Source organism: Selaginella moellendorffii, unplaced genomic scaffold (genome assembly GCF_000143415.4).
Source record: "Selaginella moellendorffii unplaced genomic scaffold, v1.0 SELMOscaffold_21, whole genome shotgun sequence".
In the NCBI taxonomy this organism is placed as follows: Eukaryota; Viridiplantae; Streptophyta; class Lycopodiopsida; order Selaginellales; family Selaginellaceae; genus Selaginella; species Selaginella moellendorffii.
The window spans coordinates 1384973-1402314 of NW_003314282.1; the positions used below are offsets into that span (position 1 = coordinate 1384973).

At 49.8% G+C, this 17342-nt stretch overlaps 6 protein-coding genes and 1 long non-coding RNA gene across 9 annotated transcripts; 3 read left to right on the forward strand and 4 right to left on the reverse strand.

The window, feature by feature from the left end:
- Positions 1-641: 641 nt before the first annotated feature.
- On the reverse strand, positions 642-2789 carry LOC9637956 (protein NRT1/ PTR FAMILY 8.5). Its single transcript, XM_002973362.2, has 5 exons — positions 2619-2789; positions 2446-2562; positions 2173-2390; positions 1593-2107; positions 642-1524 (listed from the first exon to the last, which is right to left on the reverse strand). The coding sequence occupies exons 2-5, from the start codon at positions 2549-2551 to the stop codon at positions 687-689; spliced, it is 1677 nt and encodes a 558-aa protein (XP_002973408.1). The 5' UTR covers positions 2552-2562; positions 2619-2789; the 3' UTR covers positions 642-686.
- Positions 2790-3447: 658 nt separating this feature from the next.
- Positions 3448-3779, reverse strand: LOC112347444. The gene is made up of 3 exons (XR_002992768.1): positions 3696-3779; positions 3546-3637; positions 3448-3489 (listed from the first exon to the last, which is right to left on the reverse strand). It is a non-coding gene; the product is annotated as an uncharacterized LOC112347444 (long non-coding RNA).
- A 2735-nt stretch (positions 3780-6514) lies between these two features.
- LOC112347377 (pentatricopeptide repeat-containing protein At4g02750-like) lies at positions 6515-10528 on the reverse strand. Its single transcript, XM_024678113.1, has 6 exons — positions 10512-10528; positions 10363-10433; positions 10073-10146; positions 8007-9944; positions 7265-7945; positions 6515-7213 (listed from the first exon to the last, which is right to left on the reverse strand). Exons 1-4 carry the CDS (start codon positions 10526-10528, stop codon positions 8076-8078), a joined length of 2031 nt encoding a protein of 676 aa, XP_024533881.1. The 3' UTR covers positions 6515-7213; positions 7265-7945; positions 8007-8075.
- On the forward strand, positions 6578-8026 carry LOC9641678 (pentatricopeptide repeat-containing protein At1g74630). Its single transcript, XM_002973160.2, has 2 exons — positions 6578-7060; positions 7187-8026. The coding sequence occupies exons 1-2, from the start codon at positions 6578-6580 to the stop codon at positions 8024-8026; spliced, it is 1323 nt and encodes a 440-aa protein (XP_002973206.2).
- LOC9641679 lies at positions 10035-11360 on the forward strand. 2 transcript variants are annotated; one of them, XM_002973161.3, is made up of 6 exons: positions 10035-10574; positions 10628-10696; positions 10757-10864; positions 10921-11040; positions 11093-11182; positions 11239-11360. In XM_002973161.3, exons 1-6 carry the CDS (start codon positions 10065-10067, stop codon positions 11353-11355), a joined length of 1014 nt encoding a protein of 337 aa, XP_002973207.2. In that variant the 5' UTR covers positions 10035-10064; the 3' UTR covers positions 11356-11360. The 2 variants fall into 2 exon arrangements, with proteins under 2 accessions (XP_002973207.2, XP_024534045.1); XM_024678277.1 differs by having other exon boundaries at positions 10673-10696.
- Positions 11361-13110: 1750 nt separating this feature from the next.
- LOC9637958 (cytochrome B5-like protein) lies at positions 13111-14725 on the reverse strand. Of its 2 annotated transcripts, none has more exons than XM_002973364.2 (7): positions 14609-14725; positions 14499-14548; positions 14369-14446; positions 14217-14308; positions 13778-14155; positions 13361-13630; positions 13111-13280 (listed from the first exon to the last, which is right to left on the reverse strand). In XM_002973364.2, exons 1-5 carry the CDS (start codon positions 14685-14687, stop codon positions 14086-14088), a joined length of 369 nt encoding a protein of 122 aa, XP_002973410.2. In that variant the 5' UTR covers positions 14688-14725; the 3' UTR covers positions 13111-13280; positions 13361-13630; positions 13778-14085. The 2 variants fall into 2 exon arrangements, with proteins under 2 accessions (XP_002973410.2, XP_024534046.1); XM_024678278.1 differs by having other exon boundaries at positions 13700-14155.
- A 955-nt stretch (positions 14726-15680) lies between these two features.
- On the forward strand, positions 15681-17124 carry LOC112347379. Its single transcript, XM_024678114.1, has 2 exons — positions 15681-16667; positions 16723-17124. Exons 1-2 carry the CDS (start codon positions 15681-15683, stop codon positions 17122-17124), a joined length of 1389 nt encoding a protein of 462 aa, XP_024533882.1.
- Positions 17125-17342: the final 218 nt, after the last annotated feature.

A 17342-nucleotide genomic window follows, 5' to 3' on the forward strand; every position in this document is an offset into this window, starting at 1 on the left:
GAGGGCCGCCATGGGATATAATGTCAAGCTAGTTTGCACTGTTCAGAGATCATACCAATTGTAACCTGTCCCAAAACAGAAGTTATGCTATTAACTTCTTCTGCTGCCTTTGAGTGCAAAAATGAAGATCGCGTGCAAACAAGTGCGCGAGAACTTACATGACAGCTAGTATCCTCAGCAATTGTCGAAATGTCGGTTATTAGAAAGAGTTCAAGGGAATCGTGAGCAGCCAGCCATTGCTGTGGATGATCTTGGGTCAAAACGTACAGCAGCAATTGAGAGAGGAATTCCTTCAGTAGCGCCTCATCCGACGGCCACAACTATGATTTCTCTCAAGTTGCGTGAAAAGGTTAGGTCGCAGACATGGACGCTTGGCCGAACAATTCGGACAAGAGACAGGAATCAGATATGCTAGTTTCCTCGTATTTCCAGGCTTTGTATGCTCCTCACGCAATGACGTATGTGACAAGACAAAACTGTTCCCGTCTAGCTTTAGATTGGTGGACCATCAAATGCCGTGCTAGTAAATACAACACGAGGTTCTAATGCCGATGCTTCTCTCACGGATGCGCAAAAGGCAGCGCACCGGCAGATGAGTAGCGATGGACCGCAGTCAATGCAAGCTGATGACTAGAAGTCCATTGGCTGAATACGAATCTTTGATTTAGATTAACGAATGTTTCTTCTTAAACTCTAGAGGAAGGTGGCAGCAACACTTCATTGTCTTTGTACTTGAACCAGATCGCCAGTGGCACGAAAACTCCAATGTTGGCAACGTTGAGCGCCGCAAGCAGCCAGTAGAAGAAGTTTAGATGCCCCTGGTTGAGGTTGTGCTGGATCCAAGGATGCGAGGGACCTGTGACGCGGTTGACAACCGTGATGAGAATGCTGCTCAAGAAGCTCCCGCCCGCGAGGGTGGTCAGCTGGAGCGCGGCCCCCAAGCTACGCATCGCTGCCGGAGCTTGATCGTAGAAAAACTCGATCTGGCCGCTGTAAGTGAACACCTCCGCCAGTCCCAGGAGAATGTACTGCGGTAGAAGCCAGAAGATCGTCATTGGCAGCGGCTTGCTGTGTGGAAACTCCCTCGCGACTTTGAGCCTCTTCGTCTCGACCAGACCCCCCGCCAGCATCGAGGCCACCGTGATGAACATCCCGATTCCCATCCGCTGGAGCATGGTGATGCCTCTCGGGTGCCCCGTGATCTTCCGGACCGACGGGACGAAGAGGCGATCGTAGAGCGGCATGGAGAAGAGGACAGTCAGGTTTGTGAAGAGCAGCATCGAGGCTGGCGGGATCTTAAACTTGCCGTGGATGCTGTTCTCCAGGGTGCTCCCTTGCTTGACGAAGAGCGTTGGGTTCTGAGCCACCGCCGTGGAGAAGAGCAGCGTGCCAAACCACATTGGTAGAATCCTCATGAACACCTTTGTTTCCTCGACTTGAGCCTGGGAGCAAAGGTCCCATGGCTTTTTGGCATCGCCTGGCTTGCGACCACTTTCTCGAGCAAAAGCCGCCCGGTCGAGGAACCTGTTCCATGATAAACAAAGACAGCAACGTCAAGTCCGCTACAGTAAGATCGAAGAACTTTAGCTTACGCTATCGGCTTTGTTGCTTTGTCAGTGCTGGCGGGAATCGCCATATGCCACTTCGAGATTGCCGAGGCTATCACTTTCACTATAGTTGTGAGGGGACTACCGTGCGGCTTCTGATACCTGTAATTCGGTGTCCCATACAGCAAAGTTAGGACAGATATGACCATGAGTACCGTCGGAATTCCAAATCCCCAGGACCAGCCGACGTTGTCTTGGATGTAAACCAGGACCGTGACTGCAACGAGCTGGCCGGCGTGAATTCCCCAGAACCACCAGTTGAAGAACGAGGCCTTCTTCTTTATCTCGGAGGAATCTTTCTCATCAAACTGGTCCGCTCCAAACGACGAAACGCACGGCTTCATGCAACCCGAGCCAACCGCAACCAGGTAGAGGGCAACGAAGAAGAATGCGCGCTGCTGCTTGGAGGCTGGATTGCAGGTTTCATTCCGAGACGCTGGTTGGCAAGGTAATGGGCGAAGGGACTTTAGCGAGGAAGAGACCGTGAGTAGAATCAGGCCCTGCGGGAAAAAATACATAAGCAATCGTCTGAAGAATGCAGAGAAAGTGAAACAAATCTGCTTACCAAAATGTACAGTCCAGCCATGGTGAGAATAGTCCGATAGCGCCCCCAGAATGCGTCTGCTAGAAATGCTCCCAAGAGAGTCACCATGTAGATGGTCCCAACCCAGTTGTTGATGTTGGTAGCCGCTTCAGCCGTGTTTTCGTGAAGAACACTAGTCATGTAAGTCACCAGGTTCGCCAGGATTGCAAAGAAGGCTATCCTGTCGAATATTTCATTGGCTGCAAGAAAAAACTCAAGTAAGCTAAGTGAAGCTTTCAAAGGTATTGGGAATACCAAGAACGTAGCAACACCCCTTCCATCCACCGGTGCTTTTCTTGTCGGCAAGTCGTCCCTTGAAATCGAAGGCCTCGTCGTGAACTGAAGCAGATTGCAATTCCATGTGTGTCGTCCCTGCAAACAGCAAGCTTCATGATTCAAATGAAACATTTCATAGTTTGAAGTCTCACCTCCTCCAAAGTTTGTTACCAACAGCTTCGAGTGGAAATTTGGTGTGCATGTCCACGGGCTTTTGTAGTCAGCACTTTCCAGTAAAGGAGGTTGTCCAGTCGTTTTTGAAGTCCTTCTCTTCGTTTCTGTCTTCAATCTTGCGTACGAGGCAGATAACTCATCGAAGGGTCGAAATCTGTGGCGGATAACGATATATTCCAGGTTCCTTGATCTTTTTTAAAGTTTGTGGCGTCCTGCTAGGCAGTATGAGCTTTTGTTTAAATCTTCTGATTCCCCTGCATCATTCTCCAAGTTGAAGAGGAGGTGGGCGGAAGTGGAGGAATCTAACTCATGCACTTCTACCACAGAGTCCCTCTCTTACTTCATCTGATGAAGTTATCTTACCAACACCTTAGTCGTCGTCATCTTGGAACCTGTGCGTCCCATGTTTACTTTTAGCACTGGGAACCACATTCTATTTTTTCATCTTTTGTGACTGTACCCACTGGTAAAGACAATGATGGTGGATTTCGCATTGTGGCCTGAAAGCAAACACGTGCTTTCGTTAGAAAACTCCCACATGATTGTCATCCATACCTCCAACATGAGCGCTTCTAAATCTCCGCAATTATCCGCAGAAACATTTTTAAAGGTCGTACTTAGCATGAAGCATCATGTTCCGGACTTGCCTGGACGTGTTACACCCTCGATTAATGCCAGTCTGAGTGCCAGTGTGCTTTGGCAGCCACACCTGTTGCATTCGCGATGCGTGAGCATCGTTTTACAGAAAAGAAATGTTTGAAAATGAAACTAATAAGGACCTGTGTTTGCAGCGATCTCCTGTAATAGCTAGAGCATGTCTGTGCACTGGTTGTCTCCTTATTCAACGACCTGACAGTATAATGAAAAACAATGGTAAGTTTCCACTATCGAAGTCCAACCATTACCTGGTCAGAGCCGAATCCAACGAATTGACAACATCTGTTGTTGTCTGCGTCGAGAACTCACATGAAAGTGGCTTACTTAGTATGCTCAGCAACTGTCGAAATGCTGGTTATTACAAAGAGACGACAAACACCAAAAGAAAGGACCCAAACCTTGGAAATATTCAGGACAGAAAAAGGAGCCTCGTTTTCCAGCGCCAAAATGTGGACCAGCTGAGACATCTTGCGAACAGCATTCGTCACGGCTTCAAGATATAACGACGGCCCAGCGATGAACCTGTGACCACCCGCGCGTCAGCACAAAAGAGTAGACGATACTAAAGAACCTTGACGAACTCCATGCAAAGACAGACACAAAATGAGCTTGTAGATGCATTTGACTAGCGAGTTGACGACGAACCTAGCTATAGCATCCACTTCTCTGCAGAATCAAGCACCGGTAAAAGAGATTACTGGTTTAACGCTTCCTCGCTAGAAAATGCATAAAGCTTTCCCTCGACATGCACGAGTCCTATGTCAGGATCTCCGTGAAGAAGGAGGCCTCTGTGCTTGGCTAATGCAACCGGACAATAGCCAGAAAGCTGCAAGGCTCCCCCACCTTGCAATGCATTCTCCACATCCTCGTCTCTCAAAATACCGCATCTTAAATCTTGTTGTGTGCCCGCTTTGCTTAAGCTTTGCATGCAAGAAACAGAAAATCAGTTTCAAACAAAGCCAACCACACAGGACTTACATCACGTCGTTCTCGTGCCAGTCGACTGTGTAGACTTCGGGAGGCAGAAAAGTGGTGTAGTTCACAAGGGTGTTCAGTTTTGACAAACCCGTCGAAGAGCATATGTTTGCTATGCCAGATGGCGTGGGCGTGAAGAGAGGCTGAGAAGCTAGTGAAAGTAACGGAATGGAGGCCCTGGCATACGCTCGAAGAACTCTTAGCTCCTCACCAACAGACTTGACTATTGTTCCTACAGCTTGGAATTGGGGGTACACCTGCGATGAATACTTCATAAGTTAGGACATGAAGGAGAAGAAAAATAAAAGCAGAAAACAACAGACCAGTTCATTCGCGATACAGCTCCTGCATTCGATGGTTTCATACAAGTTTCTGAGGTGCTCGCAACACTTGTCATCATACTCCCTGACGATACCAAATCTCTCCGTGAGAACATTTTGGAGGCCTTCCAGCAGCGCAAATGCTTGCAAGTAATAAGCAAGCTCGTCCCGTAGTCTCTGAAGCAAGACGTGACGCATTCCAAGTGGCTCGAGGTGCAGTCTGATTGCCTCCGCACACCTCTGAGCTTTCTCGTTGGTCTTTTGCAGACAATCCATCAGCGTTTCACCCAAACTCTTCATCTCATCCCTGTAGTGTCCAAACGGAAGCTCAAATCCTTCACCACCTCTGCCCAGCGACCTTCACACAAGTTCCCAGTTTCTTGAGATGAGCTTTGGAGCCAAGGAAACTATCCACCATGCAACGTACTTGTTGAACACACGAATGCCTGTTACCGCGGCAGCCATCTCTTCAACTTGTATTGCTTTCTCGGCTTTTGGATGATCAATCCAAGAGATGCACGTCGCCTGTGGAAAGATACTCTCGAGAGCCGCTCGAATCTCGGTTATACTGGCAACTGTCATCTTCTCCTCGACTTCCTTGCTAAAGTGAAGGACGTATCTCAGCATCCGCGAATGTAAATCCTCCACGATCTGGAATGTTCTTTGCAAGTCGTTTATCTGAATGGACGTCCAAATTGAGAAACTTGTTGGGAACGCTATGAATACGTTGGACCTGAACTTCCGCGACGGATTTCGCCATGTCCTTGAGCACTGCCTTCCTCCGGTCAGCATCCATTTTCAATCCCTTCAACTCCAGATCCGTGGCGGCTTGTGCAGAAATCTGATCGCTACAGAAAAGGTATTTCAAAACCAAGGTCATAATTGCTTCGAATGTACCTGAAGTCTAATTGTCTCTTGAGCAGGACAATCCTCTCGCAAAAGCCTCTGAACACAGCCGTCCAGAAAATCTTTTGAAGAGTCTTCCGCAACTCCAGGGCTGCAAACGCAGACAGAGATCATGTAAAACTGGTAAAACTGGTAGCACAGAAAAACTTTTAAGTTACCTGGACATCTCTGGATTAAGCAAAGAGCCCGCTCGAAGTTGAAAATAAGCCATAGCGTCGAAGAAAGGCGGCACTTCTTTTGCCAGTCTCACACTTTTCTCCCGACAAAGACGAACAATAGCTTGGACGTTGCTTGATTCCTTCCTGTATCTTTCTTCCTCTCCAGCGTGACCCCGCTCATCTCTAGCCTCTATAACTTTCCTGACAATATTGGATACCATGTAGTGTACCAAAGGCGCTGTGGCTGCTGTAAGCTCCTCGTCGCACCCCTCTAGAGCCAACTTATCGAAACTAGAAGTAAGAACCTCATGTTTCAAGTGATCGTGATCGTGATCGTGATTAGCATCTTCGTTTCCTGCCACCACTTCCTCAAAAACTTTCGAAACCATGCTATGAACTTCACCGCCAGCCTCTACTGCTCGCAAGATCTCCGCCAAATCCCTTCCATCGCCCTCCATCTCTCCCAAAATTCTGGATCCCATCACTTGGACCTCTTTGGCAGCCACTATCCTCTCCAAAATCCCCGACAACATGGAATGAACCAATTCCTCCATGGCCGATTTCTGCGGCCCATTCGCAACAAAGAAATGCACGGCACCAGTATCGACATCCACCGCGACGCTGTCGCTATGCACAACGCGCTGGAACACCGCCGCGACCATGGCGCGCACGGCCTCCTCCCCATCAAACACACCTCGATCCGCAAGGCGCTCGTAAACCCTAGAATCGCCAGCGGCCACCACATCCCCGGCAGCTCTCATCACTCCCTGGATCACCCGCGCTATCATCTGCCGCACTGCCTCCAGCTGCTCGCGATCCATCGCGCGAGCCCTAAACCCTAGCCCCAGAAGGCGCGAAGCAACAAAAGGCGCCAAATTTAAAATTTAAAATTTAAAAGTTGAAGAGCCCTAATTCTTTCTAATGGAGGATGTCCAAAGCCAAGCTCTAGCGATTCCTGCGAGAGAGAAGAAACGAGTGAGAGTGAATGCCGCGCCCTACGCAGCAGCGCTCCAGCGATTTGGCAACGAGAAATCTCTCCTGCAAGGAAAGAGGCTCCACGCCTTGATCGCCCAACGCCACCACGACCGAGACACTTACATCGGCAATCTCCTCGTCCAAATGTATGGCAAGTTCGGCAACATGGAAGACGCGGAGCTCGCATTCCACCGCATCGCCAAGCCCAACATCTTCTCCTTCAACCTCTTGATCGCCGCGTACCTCCAAAACGATTGCAGCGCCAGAGCTCTCGCCACTTTCGATCGGATGATCTCCTCCAGCAGCGTCGCCCCGGACGCTTACACTTTCTCCAACGCGGTCACCGCCTGCTCCAAGCTGGAAAATCTGTCCAGAGGTGAGGAACTCCACGAGAGAATCGCCTGCTCAAACCTGGAGAACACCACTGTCGTAGAGAATTCGCTGCTGGGTATGTACTCACGGTGCGGGAGCATCGATCGAGCTCGCCAACTTTTCGATCAGATGTGCTGCAAAGATCTCGTGTCCTGGAACACGATGCTCGCGGGATATGCCCAGAACGGGCATAGCAGCCAGGCTCTCGCGCTGTACAGCAAGATGTTAGAACAAGGCATCCAAGCTGACGATTTCACTTACTCGAGCGTTCTCAGCGCCTGCTCCAAGTGCGGTTCCTCGGATCTCCGCAGCCAAGCTGCCGGGCTGCTCGAAAAATCCATGGCCTCCGCCAGTGTCGTTGTGAAAAATGCGGCTGTCCAGTTGCTTGCCAGATGCGAGGGCCTCTCCAGCGCGAGGAAAAAGTTCGAGGCGATGGGGGCCGAGCGGAATGACGTCTCCTGGAACTCGATGATCGCTGCGTTTGCTGAGCACGGAGGTCTGGACCAGGCGATGGAGCTTTATCGCGAGATGGAGCTCGAAGGTGTCCAACCGAGTGAGGTGACCTTCATGAGCATCTTGCGAGCTTGCAGCCACTCTGGAGAGCTGGAGCAGGCCATCCGGAGCTTTGGCTGCATGCAGCACGACCATTGCCGGCTATTCCCTTTGCAGCAACAGTACCGCTGCGTTGTGGACGTTCTTGGACGAGCCGGATGGCTGGACCAGGCTGAGTATTTCATTTGCGGCACCGAGGAGCTCGAGCGGGATCCGGTTGCATGGCTGACACTTCTTGGAGCCTGCAGTGTCCATCGCGATGTAGATCGAGGAATTCAAGTCGCCAACAGGGTGGTGGAGCTGGATTCCAAGGGAGCTGCTGCTATTCCAGCTCTTGTGTTGCTGTCCAATATCTTTGCTGCTGCTGGAAGATGGGATGACGTTGCAAGCCTGAGAAGAGTCATTGATCAGAAAACTGAAAGACAAGAAAGAATCAAAAGAACTTGTTTACCTCGAGCCAAGTTCGCGTGACATCGTCCTGGATGCAAAAGGGAGAAGAAAAACGGACATGCTTGCCTTCTCAAGATGACGACTTCAAATTCCTCTCCCTGTAGAGGTGAGACAGCAGCACATACGTTGCACTGGCCTGCGGCGAGGCTTTCAAAAGCTTCTCACCAAAGATCTCGGCTCGACCAAAATCTCCATGCAGCTTACAGTTCGTGAGCAGCAGCTTCCAAGCCGTTCCATCGGCATCAAATGGCATACTCTCGAGCAGCTCCTGAGCCTGGGAAGTATGTCCCGCTCGGCCCAAAAGATCAGCTACACAGACGAAATGCTCCATGGTTGGAACCATACCGAAGTCACCTTGAAGTGAAAGGTACTGCTCGAGTCCATCCTTGTACAGCCCTGCGTGGCTACATAAGCAGAGAACGCATATGTAGAGTATGTCGTCGGGCTCCACGCCTTCCATAACCATCCTGTGGAAAACCATCAAGCCCGCCTTTCCCTGTCCATTGTAGCCATAAGCTGCGACCATCGCCGTCCAAGCCATCACCTCTTTGTCCTCGAGTTTCTCAAACAGCTCCAAAGCAACTCCCAGCAGTCCACACTTCCCATACATGTTGATCAGCGCCGTCGCAACTTTAGTATTTGAATCCAAGCCGTGACTGATCGCTGTGGCGTGGAGACGCTTTCCTTGTTCCAGAATCGTGGAGTTTGCGCACACGTCGAGAACCACGAGAAAGGATATACAGTCTGGCTTGACATCCATTCTCCAAAACAGCTCCAGCGCTTCTCTGTCCTGTCCCTTGTGTGCGTATGCGGAGATGATCACATTCCAAGAGATCACGTCCTTTTTCGGCATGCTGTCGAACAACTCCCGAGCTTCGAGCAGTTCTCCGTTGATAGCGTAGCCAAGCACCATAGCTGTTCTCGACACCATGTCATGCTCGGGCATCCTGTCGAAAAGTGCCTTTGAATCCTTGGTATAGCCGTGCTGGGCATACGCTTCGAGCATGGTGGTGCAGGTTACTAAGTCGAGACTGGGCATTCTCTGAAACAGCCCCTGTGCCTCGACAAGCTTCCCCCTCTTTGCATAAGCTCCGATCATAGCAGCCCACGAGATTCCATTCCTCTCCGGTATTCCATCGAACAAACTCCTTGCTTCTCTGCAATGATCCTTCTCTTGTGTCATCCCTGTTGAGTTATCTCGAAGTAGACTTCTTTCCGACCAGGAGAAAAGCCTGCTTTTCGAGAGTATATCACCACCTTCGAAAGGATTCTTGCTTTGCTGCGGCCCCCCGTCTTGAGCATACGCTGTGATCATTCCGTTCCAGGACTGGACATTCCACTGCGGCATCCTCTCGAAAACAGTCTTGGCTCTAACCAGGCTTCCGTTCTGCGCGCACGCAGTAAACATTGCGTTCCAGCACGCAGCGTCCCTCGAAGGCATTCTGTCGAACATTCCTTTCGCCACCTGAGGCTGCCAGCTCTGGGCATATGCCGTAAACATGCTCGTCCACGAAATGAAGTCCCACTCGGGCATCTTCTCAAACATCCGGCTGGCTTCCTGGAGCAGCCCACCCTTCGCATACCACCCAAACAGCGAAGTCCAAGTCACTGCATTCTTTTGCGGAGCTCCCTCAAACGCAAGCCGTGCCTCTCGCAGAAACCCATTCGTGGCATAAGCCTTGATCAGCAGATTCCACGAGAAAACGTTGGGCTCCTTGATGCCATCGAACACAGCCTTGGCGGCCTCCCAGTTTCCGCAGCTCCCGTACATATCCACCAGCAAGTTCCCGAGGAAAGTGTGCCCCTTGTAGCCGGATGTGTCGATATGGTCGTGGACCCGTTTACCTTGAAGGATCGACTTGGTCTGAGCGCATTGCCGCAGCAGAGAGGCGTAAGTGTCAATCGTAGCGGAGTCTCTGCCTAGAACAGCATCCAGATCCTGGAAAACATCACGGTAAGCAAGAGGAAGATTTCTTACTGCTCTAACAGCAAAAGGAGCATGCATTAGCTAGTAATACATCCTCCAAGGCAGGGGCTTTAAGGTTCAGGGTTTCTGGCGATGGCTACCTTGAGTTTAGCAGAACTTGCGAGCGCCTTGCCACGGTGCAGCAAGAGGAGCCACCATCTTCTGCTACAAGTGTCTGGAAAGAACAATGCGAGGATAAATGCGTTAGGAGGTAGTGGTAGTAGCAGTGTAGTAGTGCACAGGAAGAGATACCGAATGCAGGTGGGTGTTGGAGACGATGATCTTTACAGTGTGGAGGATGTTATAGATGATCAAATCGAGTCTACTCTAGACATGCTGGACGAGGGAGCTGACAAGACTGCCGAGGAGCTACTCCTTGGATTTGGCTTACCTCCTCCTGCTTTTGCCGCTGCTCCCGTTGAAGCAGGCCCTGAAGCAGCGGATGGAGCAACTGAGGACAGGCTAGAGAGCGTTATCGCGGCCGGAACGGTTGTGGAGTACAAGATCAACGAGGACGAGTTTCACAAAATCAGCCTCCACGAGTGTGATTTCTTCATTCGAAAGGTACCCGATCCTGACGACAACGTATATGATTTCAGAGAAGTAAGTTTAAAGCTGGTGTTCGCTGCCTTCGTTTGGCTGAATGGATCTTTCAGATGTATGTCACACCTCCGGATACTGATGTTTATTCAATCCCCAAGGTTATCGGGAAAATGCCGAAGCAGGTTCGTGAACCATGGTCTCTCGCTCACTGCGCGTCACAAACGTTACGTTTTTTTAAGCAGAATACGAGGTGCAACCTGGGAAAATGGAATGAAATAGTTCTTGTTCGAAGCAACGACAGAAACAAACCACGAGAGGCGATGGGCAGAAACGAGTTTCACGCTCTCAAAGTAAGCTCTGATGTTACCCCGTCCGAACTAACGTCTCCGTTTGTTTCTCAAGGAAGGTTTTCCTTATAAAGCACTATAGAAACCGGAGGATGGAGGCCCCAAACTTCGTTCTCAACTTTGAAAAGGTGTTTGTGCTGGACGGAGCGACGAAATCTATTAGAAAAGCCAAAGTCAAGGTACCGCCGAACACAAGTTAAGTCCGGAATGAGCTACTTACCTGGTCCACAGATCGAAGTTCCTGGCGGTAAGGATCGAGATAGAAGCAAAGAGATTCTCACCATCAGAGACGGAGGAAAGACATTTACCATCATTCCACAGGTACGTAAGTTTTGTAGTGACCTGACCAAACAACTCGCACAAATCTTTCCTGCCAGGAAAAACGGAAATCACCCGACGAAGTTATCGCGGAATTCGAATGGAAGAGATCCCGGGAAGAGTTTGAAAAGTATCTGAGAACTTTCCGGGACTTTGAAACGTCAAACTGGTTTTGATATAACAGAGAGAAGCTAGAAAACCAAAAGGACCGCTCACATGAATGCCATACGTTCCTTAATCATACACAGAATGCATAAGAAAACATTACACCCGAAAGAAAATGGAGAACACAACGAAAATGACAGACGAGGAATAAAAACTACCTGTAGAGTTATTTTCTCGATTTCGTACGGTGCCTTCCATCCTCCTCCCTGTGCAAAGATCAACGCAGTAGAGCTCCTCGGGCTGGCGGTTCTTCCCAAAGTTGACACTTTCGATGCTCTTTGACACGAGAACGTTCCGATTCTTCCCAAGCTCCACATTTTCGCTCATGTCGAAGTCGTACTTCGCGAGTCTCTTGCAGCCCGGATCAGTGACGTAACGGGGAGCAATTTCGGAACTCGAGCTGAAAAGCTCTATGCACACCGATCTCTGATCCTCTGATCCGGGAAAAATTGCGAGTTACACTTTGAAACCGACAATTGCCGCGGTTGTGAACTCGTAAAAGTTAAAACAGGACTTCCCAAGCGTTTACCTGCAAAATCACGTTGTTTTGAGGAAGGGAGCCCGTCTCTTTCTTGTAGAAGTCTCTCTTGTTCTCCTCTTGATCAATCTCCGATCGTCTCTGCTATGGCTTCCGACTCTTGTTCTTCCGAATCGAAGGTGATAGTGGGCCTGGATTTTGGGACTACATTCCCAGCTCGCCAGCTTCTGACCCAAATCAAAACGATGCACGAATGAGAAGCCAGAAAATGTAGTCCAAAATCCAGGCCTACCATCATCTTAGATTGGGAAGAACAAATAGCGGCGCCGCTACCACCACCCATGACTGTCTGAGTGAGACCTTGTTTGACACCAAAAACCAAGAATATGAGCTGAATCTCATTAATAACGCAAAATGAATACCTTGATCATTCCTGAGAGAGAGAAAAATGTAGGCTCTCGGCTCTTACTTATTTGTTTCTGGAAAAGCTCTGGCTGGTTTCTTTCTTCATGTTCTAGGCACAGGCATTGGAGCTTGGAATCGGCTCCTCTCAGGTAAAAGTAAAATCTCTTGTGTTATTTGCTACCGGTAATCTCTGTCGCAGTAAAAATTCTTGAGCTGGAGATATCAAAAATATCTTTTCACCGACAAAAGTCTCGAGGAGATTCATCACCTCGATCGCATACCTCCGCCTCAAAGCTGTTCTTCACTGAGCTTGATGATCTCCTTTGAAACCATCTTGGGGACAATTAAAAGTTTAAACAGGGCTTCCCACAAGTTTACCTCCTAGTGCAAATCACGTCCCTTGAATGCTCGGAATCTCTCTCGCTCTCCTCTTCATCGGTCTCCCGATCGCGCAGCCTCTTGGCCTATGCAACCTGGGAAAATGGAATGAAATAGTTCTTGTTCGAAGCAACGACAGAAACAAACCACGGGGTAGAAACGAGTTTCACGCTCTCAACGAGTAACTTCTGACGTTTACCTCGTAGCAACGAAATCTATAAGAAAAGCCAAAGTCAAGGTACCGAGCACAAGTTAAGCCCAGAGTGAGAGCTACTTACCTGGTCTACAGATCGGTAAAGATCGGGATGGAACCAAAGAGATTCTCACCATCAGAGGCGGAGGAAAGACATTTACCATTGTCCGTACCTCACCTCACCAGTTTTGTATTGACCTGACTAAACAACTCGCACGGATTTTCCTGCCAGGAAAAACGAAAATCACCCGACGAAGTTATCGCGGAACGAGATCCCGATCCGAGTTTGAAAAGTGTTTGAGAACTTTCCGGGACTTCGAAACATCAAACTGGTTTTGATATAACAAGAGAAAGCTAGAAAACCAAAGGGACCACTCACATGAATGACTTGGAGAGCAATCTCTCGTAAACCAAGCTCTATACACAGCGCTGCGAAGAACTCATACCCAGTCGGGATGAGCATCGCTGTCGCCATCCATGGCCTGTAAGACAAAGGATGAGTAAGAAGAAAGAAAGAAAAAAGAAAGAAAGCTTTGAGCTGTTTTAGAACGACTTGTCCTACCAGCAACAAACGCCTTGTCTTTATCATCGGTGGACGATCCGCGAGAGAATTTTGGAGCGGCACTTTACCTCGATCGGCGCCATGGTTGAAGCTAAAGGCGTGGCTCACTCGATCCTGGCGATGCGCGCTCGCATCCCACGGGCGGGTGAAGAGCGCGATGCAAAAGACCAAGCCGATGACGCCGATCGCGAGAAATATCCGGTTCTTGCGAAGGAAATCCAGGAGCTGCCTCGATTTCTCGGGAATGTGGCAGATTCCCATGGCGATCGCCTGCACAGCAAGAAAGACGGATGAAAAACCTAGGTTCTTGGCGCGATTCCAAGATCGAGACGATGCTACCTTGAATCAACGAGCACGCCGAGAATTCCCACAAATCAAGAAGAATGCCGCAGGAAACAGGATGGATTTCGAGCAAACCTCGAGCGATCGGCGCCGAAATCCGGCCAGATTTCTAGAGGATCGGCACAGCGCAGCGCATCATTACACCCTAGCGCGCTGAAATTTCGAGGAGGAGCGTGCGTCACACAATCACCGCTTCCACATTCCAGTTGCCTGTATGATCACCCAACGAATATCCTCTTTGGCCGCCAGTCTCGTGTTCGAATATGGAGATCACACTACACCAAAGAATATCCCCTTCACACCCAAAGGATATCCTCTTTCCAGTCTGGTGTTCGAACCTGTGGACTAGCATGAAAAAGAAAAACTACATCGTAAGATTTCTTCTATGACGATTCAAGTTCGCCAATGCAAAAATCATCGATCATCTGGAAAACTCTCGTTACATGTTGCGGTCTGTGAGGAGAAAAAAAAACGGGATTTAAACCGCAGTAAGAGTGAAAAAAACCTTTTTTACCCGAAAAATCCTTCGGTGGAATCACCACCAGCGTTGTTTAGAATGCTATCGCCTCCCGGATGCTCCTCCACGTACGAAGTCACATCGTAAACCTGCGGTAAAAAATTTCTCCAGATTTTACCCTCTAGAAGCTTTCAAATCTCCAATGCTACCTTGTTCTTGACAATGATCCAGCAATCGTCCCTGGATTTGTGCTTGCTCACTTCGGCGAGCGTGTAAGACTTGCGTCCCTTTAGAGCGATCGAAAAACTAAATAAGAAGCAAAATACAGCCAGAGTTCACCTTTAATCCATCTGCATTGCCCAGATTTGCGCTATTCGATCGCGATTTCGCTGGAGATGGAGATTCGATGAAAGAACAAAACTAAAACACCCGAGAGAGAAATCGCAAACCTATTCTTGACGACAGGTAGAAGAAGACGAGCGGAAGCAGCAAGATTAGCCCGACAGCCGGAAGTATCCCGAGCTCCATCCAAGAGCCCTAATTTTAGGGACATGAAGAGCCCTAATCTTTAATCCTTTTTTTGGATAAACCAATGGTTTTTATAAGTACCACCATTTTGGGAACCTTTTTCTTACTATAATCAGAGAAGAACTTAGGGTTCTTCACTCACAGTTGAAGGAAATGAAGCCGATTTGGAGAGGCCCAGGCGAGCAATTGCAAGCCAGCTGCTGCAGGTTCCGGAGATCCATTGAAGATGTCAGCGAGAGCGCCCTAAAACAGGTGTCGCGCACAAAGTTGACGGACATGCAAGTCTCCTTTACGTACAACATGTGTAGATATCTCCGCGACGCGTCAGCCTTCGTAAGATTGGCCAGGGGTGGGATGGGCGAAAAGGCCAGATACATAATCACTTTGATAGACTCCCTGGCCATGACCTTTGCCAGCGAAAACTATGGGAACCTCTTTACGTTTCCAGAGAGCTGCCAGGAGATCCTCCATGACGCGCGCAAAGTGAAGGATGCCAAGCTCAAGAAGACGATCGAGAGCTTCGCGAGGGGCGAGCAGCGAGAGGAGGATCAGGAGCCGCTGGTGCACAGCGCTGTTCTAGCCAACGTGTTTGGAGACATCGAAAGGGTTTGTGGTGGAAAGGGCGATCCCGAGGCCCAGGAAGGCGTCTACCGCCTGTCCATCGTTTACGCCTACCTGAAACTCATTGAGAAGCAGAGCCGGGAAGAGCCAAATTTTCTCACTGACTGGCAGATTTCTCGGTTGATGTCCAGCACAAATCCAAGACCTCACAAACGATCTACCATCCAATCTGTAAGCTAGAATTTCTAAGGTATGCAGGGTTTGAATTCCTTTATGACAAATTAGAAGGCTTCATTGAACGCAGGTGTAGTGGTAATTCTCCTTTGATTGGAAGAAAGAATTCTGGGTTCATCCCCAACTTAATTTTTTTTGGTTTAGATATGTTTTATAGGGTTTCCAAAAGGTTTAAAATCATGCGAAAGCGTTTTGGCGATGGACGGCCTTCCCGACGAGCTGCTCGTCCGAATCCTGTCCCTCCTCTTCTCCTCTCGCCACTTGTATTCGTGTTCTCTGGTGAGCAAGCGGTGGGCACATCTGGTAAGGCTCGTCACGCATTTCAGCCTGGAATCCACAAGCGCCGCCGCCGAGGAGCAAGGCCTCGTCCGCTGGTTTGGCAGCAGCAATACTGGTACCAACCTCCGATCCTTGTCTTTCAGCGCTGCGCCATCACCCAAGCGCTGCTGTTCGCTTGGCTGGCTAGAGGGGATTGGCAAAAATCTCCACTCGCTTTCCATCGGCAGCTATACGCGGTTTGTGGATGGTTTCTGGAGCAGCATCGCGGCCTGCCAGAAGCTCCGCTGCCTTCACATCGACGCCATGCTCGATCCTTTGCCAGCGGAGGCGGCGCCGCCCATCCTGCCCAATCTCCGCTTGTGCTTTCTTGAGGGAGGAGTGGATGTTTTCACCCTGCAGCAGCTCCTCGCGCACTGGAAATCTCTTGTTCATTTGAAGCTGAACAACGTCGTGGTGAAATCGCCCGGCACGTATCTGCTCGAGAGCCAGAGCCTCGACTCCCTCTTCCTGAGGACCAGGAAGTCCGTCCATGTCAACTTTTCTATCGCCTTGGACATGCCCAAGCTCCGCTGTATGTTCTGCAATGCGGTGCCGCGCGTGGAGCTCCTCCCGTCTACGTGCAATGTGGAGTGGATCAAGCTGCATGGGGACGTGCGGGACATCCAGGGCCTGCGCTTGTCCAAGCTCAAGATGCTCACCATCGGCAGCACCTTTGCTAGCTCTGCCCACCTCACGCAGAGGCTCGAGCCCATTGTCAGCAGGAAGTCCAGCCTCGGCGGAATCAGGGAGCTGCATCTGTTGCTGAGTCCGGCGGTCTTGCCCCACCCTCGCTCCGTCAACCTCGCCGCACTCCTGGAGCCATTCCACGGCCTCGAGGTGCTCGAAGTCGCTCGCAGGGCGATCAAGGTATTTGGAGGATGATTACTGTGATAGTTCCCGATCTGATATATATCCTATGCAGCTGCTGAGCCTGGAGGAGTGGAGTGACAGGCATGCACCGTTGCGCGTCCGCATTTTCTCGCCCTACTCAACCGAGGTGGACGTGGAGAGCGCGTGGAACAGCGACGAGGTTGAGTTTGTGTGGGGGCTCATGGGAAGCAGCAGCTGTGTGACGCTGCTCGAGATACAGAGCTTGGCGGGTTGTCGGGTTCCAGAAGAGCGTCGGCCTCGGATTCCAGGAGCAATCCAGGAGGTGGCGGATGCGTTCCCGGGGCGTGTCAAGCTGCATCCATTTCGCTATCAAGTCCCGCGGATGTGCGGCCAGCTGTGGCACCTGATCAAAGCTGGAGTCTACTCGGAAGCTCTGCACACTGAGAGCGACCACCCATGTAAATGTGTTGACGTCGTGACCATGTGTGCATGATCAATTCATTTTTCCTGTGCTTATTATAATTATGATCATCTTTAAAATGATGTGCTTTTGGTTATTACACCACAAAACCCTAGCGCCCAGAGTCGATTGGAAAGCGTCGTAAAGGTTGGTAAATCCATAACAATAACATATCTTTGTTTTAAAGAACAAAATTATTGAGCGTCACAGAATATGATGGTAACTATATGGACAATTAAAAAATATAGTTG

What these genes read in the sequence shown, in the direction of transcription:
- LOC112347377 (XM_024678113.1), bottom strand. An exon ending in AGCGGCAAAAGCAGGAGGAG is followed by an intron (nt 10,147 to 10,362) that starts GTAAGCCAAATC and finishes TGTTCTTTCCAG; the next exon opens with ACACTTGTAGCAGAAGATGG. An exon ending in CAAGTTCTGCTAAACTCAAG is followed by an intron (nt 9,945 to 10,072) that starts GTAGCCATCGCC and finishes GATGTTTTCCAG; the next exon opens with GATCTGGATGCTGTTCTAGG.
- LOC9641679 (XM_002973161.3), top strand. Translation starts at nt 10,065, where the DNA reads ATGGCTACCTTGAGTTTAGCAGAACTTGCGAGCGCCTTGCCACGGTGC. An exon ending in ACGTATATGATTTCAGAGAA is followed by an intron (nt 10,575 to 10,627) that starts GTAAGTTTAAAG and finishes TGGATCTTTCAG; the next exon opens with ATGTATGTCACACCTCCGGA. An exon ending in TTAGAAAAGCCAAAGTCAAG is followed by an intron (nt 11,041 to 11,092) that starts GTACCGCCGAAC and finishes CCTGGTCCACAG; the next exon opens with ATCGAAGTTCCTGGCGGTAA.
- LOC9637958 (XM_002973364.2), bottom strand. Translation starts at nt 14,687, where the DNA reads ATGGAGCTCGGGATACTTCCGGCTGTCGGGCTAATCTTGCTGCTTCCG. An exon ending in CTACCTGTCGTCAAGAATAG is followed by an intron (nt 14,549 to 14,608) that starts GTTTGCGATTTC and finishes CTCCATCTCCAG; the next exon opens with CGAAATCGCGATCGAATAGC. An exon ending in GGATCATTGTCAAGAACAAG is followed by an intron (nt 14,309 to 14,368) that starts GTAGCATTGGAG and finishes TTTTTACCGCAG; the next exon opens with GTTTACGATGTGACTTCGTA.
- LOC112347379 (XM_024678114.1), top strand. Translation starts at nt 15,681, where the DNA reads ATGGACGGCCTTCCCGACGAGCTGCTCGTCCGAATCCTGTCCCTCCTC. An exon ending in TCGCTCGCAGGGCGATCAAG is followed by an intron (nt 16,668 to 16,722) that starts GTATTTGGAGGA and finishes TATCCTATGCAG; the next exon opens with CTGCTGAGCCTGGAGGAGTG.
- LOC9637956 (XM_002973362.2), bottom strand. Translation starts at nt 2,551, where the DNA reads ATGGAATTGCAATCTGCTTCAGTTCACGACGAGGCCTTCGATTTCAAG. An exon ending in GGGGTGTTGCTACGTTCTTG is followed by an intron (nt 2,391 to 2,445) that starts GTATTCCCAATA and finishes TTTTTCTTGCAG; the next exon opens with CCAATGAAATATTCGACAGG. An exon ending in TGGCTGGACTGTACATTTTG is followed by an intron (nt 2,108 to 2,172) that starts GTAAGCAGATTT and finishes TTTTTCCCGCAG; the next exon opens with GGCCTGATTCTACTCACGGT.
- LOC9641678 (XM_002973160.2), top strand. Translation starts at nt 6,578, where the DNA reads ATGGAGGATGTCCAAAGCCAAGCTCTAGCGATTCCTGCGAGAGAGAAG. An exon ending in ACCTGGAGAACACCACTGTC is followed by an intron (nt 7,061 to 7,186) that starts GTAGAGAATTCG and finishes GGATATGCCCAG; the next exon opens with AACGGGCATAGCAGCCAGGC.